The sequence below is a fragment of the Coturnix japonica genome, chromosome 33 (assembly GCF_054131305.1).
Source record: "Coturnix japonica strain WE chromosome 33, WE-NBRP24, whole genome shotgun sequence".
Lineage (NCBI taxonomy): Eukaryota > Metazoa > Chordata > Aves > Galliformes > Phasianidae > Coturnix > Coturnix japonica.
In genome coordinates this window covers 1,481,079-1,486,850 of record NC_140695.1, presented here as the reverse complement: position 1 = coordinate 1,486,850, position 5,772 = coordinate 1,481,079, and the positions used below count along the sequence as shown (strand labels likewise).

Sequence of the window (5,772 nt, the reverse complement as noted above, 5' to 3'; positions counted from 1 at the left end):
ACCCATCATACAATCATGAAATGGCCGGGGTTGCAAAGGTCCACAGTGCTCATCCAGTCCCAACCCCCTGCTGTGTGCAGGGTCACCAACCAGAAGCCCAGGCTGCCCAGAGCCACATCCAGCCTGGCCTTGAATGCCTGCAGGGATGGGGCATCCACAGCCTCCTTGGGCAACCCGTTCCAGTGCGTCACCAGCCTCTGAGTGAAAAACTTCCTCCTAAGATCCAACCTAAACTTTCCCTGTCTGAATTTAAAGCCATTCCCCCTTGTCCTATCACTGCCCACCCTCACAATGTCATGGTTTTGTACATTTTTCTATTGGTATTCCACATCATAACATCATATAGAGCACAGAGAACAACTACATGTCCCAGAGGGTCTCACAGTCAGAGAGGGAAACACATCACGGAAGTGATGCTGTCTCTCTCTCAAACTGCCTGGTAGCGAGTCTGGGTGTGCTTCCAAGCCGTGGCACCTTCAGTTTCAAAGTAGGCTTCTCGGTCTTCGGAAAACCTCTCTCTCTCTTTCCCTTTTATTTTACTTGGCTTATTAGCCTCAATTTCCATTAGATTGTAATTAGTAAAATAATAAGTTTTCCTCCTTAGATCGTTGCCACTTCTCTGTTTGTTTCCTTGAGTCCAGCTCCCATCTCCCTACCCCTTTCTTATTTTCCCTTCCTATGCGCTGGGAGCCAGGGGGAACAGGAGCCTACTGCCCCTCCCCGTCACAGACATAGATTGATCTAGATAACACCGTGACACAGCAATTCCTCCTCTGTATACGCTCCCTTGAAGTACTGCAAGGCCACAACGAGATCTCCCCAGAGCCTTCTCTAAGCTAAACAAGCCCAGTTCCCTCAACCATTTCTCACAGGAGAGCTGCTCCAGCACCCTGACCATCTTAGTGGCCTCTATATTCTTTCAATATACGTACACACGACGGCGAGATTGTGACACAACAGGATATATAGTTTATAAGAGTTTATTAAAAGTTGTTGTTGTTTAGGGAAATGGGGAAGGGAAGTCGGGTGATAGAAAAGAGATAGGAAATAAAAGCAAAGAGTCTTTGTAGAAAGCAAGAGAGAATTAGTCACCACTGGGTTTCCAGCATGACTCGTAGTTCAGATGTTGATCTTCAGTAGAGATGGTCGTCAGAGGGAGCAGGGAAGCATCTGTTTGCATCTTGCCTTCACAAGATACAATGGTTCCATCCCCAGATCTCCCATACCAAGATGGAGTCATTTGGTCACAGGCCGGATCTTCCACTGGTAAGCTCTCTCCAACGTGACACTGACTGCCACAAGGAAACAGCCACCTCTGGCCTCCTAAATAGGTCTCAGAGTCTTATTGCTCACAGGATGTGAGCTTGCAGCCAAAACAAGAGAAGGGTTCGGACAAAGGTCTCTCTCAGCGTCCGAACAGCAGCAGTCTGATGTAGCGATCTCTCAGCTCCCTGAACTCACGCAGCGCTATGGAGTGGGCGTCCGGGTCCTCCTCCAGGTGCTGGAAGAGGTTGAGCGGCTTGGCGGATCGGAAGGACTGCGGCAGGACAATCGTGCTGTGCACCGACTTGCTGCCAAGGAAGAAGTGGTTCAGGCATTTCTCATCCAGGCAGAAGCGCAGGTACCGCAGGAGATTCTCCATCCGATTCAGGAAATACTTCCTGCGCCACTTCTTCAAAGGGATGATGGCCAAAGTGTGGAGAACAAGAGTCTTGATGACATAGGTGGAAAAGCCCATGCCCACTAAGATGCTGGCAAGCAACGTCAGGCAGTGCAGGTGGGAGCTGTCCTGTCCGGTACTCCTGGCCGTGTGCTGGAAGAACTTCTTTTCTGCCACAGCGCAGCTCTGTGGCCATGTTGTGCTGGGCGTAAAGCCGGCGTCTGTGTTCTGGCTGGTCAGGTAGATGTCCGAGTATTCTTGCTGCACCCCGAACAGCAGCTCGACGAGGACTTTTTCCCCGCTGGAGGCTTCTGTCAGCTGGAGCTTGCAGGAGCGTCTGGAAGGCAGCACCTTCAGGCTGTAGGCGTGCGCGTGGTGGGTGGTCTTCCAGATTGCTGCCACCTGTGCGGTGAACCAGGTGACAGTTCTCTCCACATCCAGGTAGGAGTCAGTGCAGAGAGTCTGTAGCAGGCTGGGGTCCTGATTTTGGCTCAGCTCTTCCTCATGGTGGTGGAGGAAGCACAGCACATTCCCCAGCTGCTTCTCTCTTTGGCACATGCACTGAAGCTCCACGCGGACGCGGGAGTTCCTTGCCAGCCCGTGCCCTTCATCTCCCAGCTCCAGGAGGAAGGTGTGCCCGGGGGGAGGCTCTATGGGCACGAGCAGGCAGTACACGTTGTCCCACTCCCGGGGACTCCAGCCTTCAAAGGCACTGCCCACCCCAATGGCGGGCTGCAGCACCGGGAAGAAGCTGTTGGACCAGATGAATCTGAAGGTCTGCACGAGCTGGTCCATCAGCTCCTCCACTATAGGGCACCTGGTGGCCCTTCCTTCCACCTTTTCCAGGGCACGCCTTGTGAGAAATTTTGTCAGTGCTGAATCTTTGAAGTCTTCTTCCTCGTCATCCTCCTCTTCTTCCTGTTCCTCCTTTTCCACCAATTCCACCTGCTCCTGCTGTTCTACCTGCTCCTGCTGTCCGCCCTGTTCCACCTGCTCCTCCTGCACCTGCTGTTCCTCCTGTTCCACCTGTTCCTCCTGCACCCGTTCCTGTTCCTCCTGCACCTGCTGTTCCTCCTGTTCCACCTGTTCCTCTTCCTCCTGCACCTGCTGTTCCACCTGTTCCTCCTGATGTTCCTCCTGTTCAACCTCTTCCACCTCTTCCTCTTCCTCTTGCTCCGCCCCCGATGCCTCCTCCTCGCCACTGGAGCTGTCATTTTCACTGCTGCTTTCATCATGCTGGCTCATTTGTATGGACTGCACCATGTTCCAAAGGAGCAACAGAATCAGCCCCACATTGAACCAGATCTTCCAGTAATCCAGCAGAGCAAAGAGCAGAGATGACATGTCCACCCAGCTCTGCTGCTCATTCCTCTGCTCAGTCTCGTGCTGCGGAGGTATCATGTGCTTTTGCAGATCAACCTCGCGCCGCTGCACATTCTCGAGCATGAGCACATCAGTATTGACACTGACACTTAGCGCCCGCACCAACAATGCGAGAACAAACACCAAAGCCATGATCTGCAAGAGATGGGAGAGAGGGGCTCAGTGGGGCTGGGAGGGAGCGGGGCCAGGAGCCGCATGGCCCTGTGCTCAGGTAGGAGCAGTGGGTACGAGGGAGCTGGGTGGCAGCAGGGACCGAGGCCAGTGCTGGCAGGGACAGTTCCAAGCACTGCCCGTGGTGCTCCCACAGGGGCCGGTGTTTGCACCACATCCCTCGTCCAGCCCGACCTTCCCCTGCTGCTGCACTCACCATTGGCCCAGGTCAAAAATGCAGCAGCGCTGCCTGCCTGTGGCCCTAAACCCATCCCCTGCGTTGTGATGCAATGCATTCCTGCTGATGTCACAAATGGGCTGCCCGACTCCACCCTTCTCAGCTGCCCAGGGTGGGCACATGGCCACTGAGCCACGGCACTGCCTCAATTTGGAGGCATATCTCTGGACAGAGCTCCTGGGGACGCTCTTTACTAAGCAGGTGGGAGCTGCCCGGGCCTTTCTTTAAAATAAAATGGGGTGGTATTTCCCATGGATGCTGTGCTCCTCATGTGCCACCCCACAGGTTATGTTCCAAACACACTGTCCCTGGAAAATCATTTGGACAGAAAAGGAAAATCAAAACTACTGCTCCTGAGGAAACATAAGAATTTGCAGCATATGCAGAAACTCATTTTAGTGCTGAAATGCCACAGAGGGAACAAAGCTGAAGATCAGTGCCGGTCATGTCAAAGTCTCAGCACCTGACATCACACAGCCCTTTGCTGATTGCTCCCTCAGCCACCGGTGGTCTGAACGTCCTCTGAGCAAAAGGCCAGATGGCTCGATCCAAGCAGCTCAAAGGGGCTCTAACAATGATGATTAGGATGCCCACATGTGCAGCAGCCTCTTCAGCTGCATGGGCTCTGGCTCCTTTGGGTGAGCTTATGCTGTAGAGAAAACAGCAGGAGCAACTGCTGTCTACCCCATGTTGCAAAATCACATGTGCACGAGGCAGGAATATTTCTCAAAGGCCAACAGAGAAAGGCTTGGCTGGGAGCCTGTGGGTGTTGAACCAAGGCAGCCCTGCAGGCACAGAGTGGTCTGGTAGGTAAGGAGACAGCCCTGTAGGACAGGAGCGTGATGGCAGCTGTCAGACCAGCTGTGCTTCACCTGCATACCTTGCTGCCTGCAGCACAAGGCTCCCAGCCATGGCTGTATTGACTTCTGGGAGGTAAGGCCAGAGTCACCTCCTGAAGCCAGGGGAGATCCCAGATCAACAGGGTTGGAAGTCATTTGAACCTCACGAGATCCCCTAGACCAAATCCCCTGCTACAGCAGGTTCCCTAGTGTAGGTTTCTCCACAGAAGATAATCGCTCTTCTTCTCTGTTTCCGGTAACAAGGATATCAATAAATATTATTAACCAACAGAAGCTGTGTAACCCAGTGAAACAGGACCTAATCTTTCCTGAATCCGAATTCAGCATTCAGATTTCTGTACTTCACCAGTCTCTGGGTGTCTGTTGTTTCCTGCATTTGGCGGAGCCTTGCAGCCGGAGCTCCAGGCTGGTGCCTTCCAGTGCCAAGCAGTGCAACTACAATGGGGGGCAAGTGGGAAGCCAGTCATCATGGTAACACTGGAGCACTTCTGACATCCTCCTCTCCAGATCCTCCTCTCAGGCATGTTAAACTTGACTCTGTGCTTATCTCAGGTCACTGTGCTTAGCGAAGGCCTTTACCAAAACAGTGTTGGAAATGTCAGTGAAGCAGCTCCTCAAACTGTTTGTATCCTGTTCCCCTTCTGCAATCTGGTCAGCCTCCACATGTGAGGCTTTGCTGCTGCTGCTCAGAGAATCACCAATGTGGGTTCCTCTGTAGGCAAACCAGTCAAAGCCCCTTGCATTATGCATCTATCCAGTGCACCCTCAATAATTTTGCACATGACAGCAAGTTGTTAGGAAGTGCTGATCTGCCTTAGGGTAAACAGGCCCCACAGAGAGACCAGGACAGGCTGATCAATAGGCTGGGGCCAATGGGATGAGGTTCAACAAGAGCAAGTGCTGGGGTCACCACCCCTGAGTGAAAAATCTTACATGCTTGGAAGAGGCAGAACACAGCAAAGACCCATTCCATCTTTATTCTTGCAATCTGAGCTGTATTTTTCCTTATTGAAGAATCCACCTTTGCTGGATTAGGACTTTTCCTGAAGTCATTCTCTGAACTGCATAAAGGATGAGCCAATGTCTAAATCCATACTGCTAGCGCAGGAAAAGCAGCAGTGCTAAATAAACACGGGAATATATTTCCACAGGCTGGAAATTCTGGGCAAAATCAGTGGATAGAAAACTAAAAAAGGTGAGACTAAAAAGGAAGGGAAATAAAAACATTCCATCCAAAAATGACATTTCACTGTCACCATTACTAGAGATATATTCTTGGGTGCTCTGCTTTATATATGAATCTTACTTTGATGTTAAAAGAATATCATAAAGGCAAGTATGAGACTCGGCTACCAACTAAGAGATTTCTTTGGCATTCGCCCACCAGGATCCGGCTCTGTCTGCATTCAGAGGCTGCAAGGCAGAGAACATGCAATGGTCCAGCCAGGGAAATCCCCCCGAGCACAGTGCCTCATGGACAG

General features: G+C 51.9%; 1 protein-coding gene across 1 annotated transcript; it reads right to left on the bottom strand.

Moving 5' to 3' along the window:
* Nucleotides 1–1,387: 1,387 nt before the first annotated feature.
* Nucleotides 1,388–3,175, bottom strand: LOC146755322 (inositol 1,4,5-trisphosphate receptor-interacting protein-like 1). The gene is made up of 2 exons (XM_085525709.1): nt 2,606–3,175; nt 1,388–2,569 (listed from the first exon to the last, which is right to left on the bottom strand). Exons 1-2 carry the CDS (start codon nt 3,173–3,175, stop codon nt 1,406–1,408), a joined length of 1,734 nt encoding a protein of 577 aa, XP_085381835.1. The 3' UTR covers nt 1,388–1,405.
* Between the last annotated feature and the right edge of the window lie 2,597 nt (nt 3,176–5,772).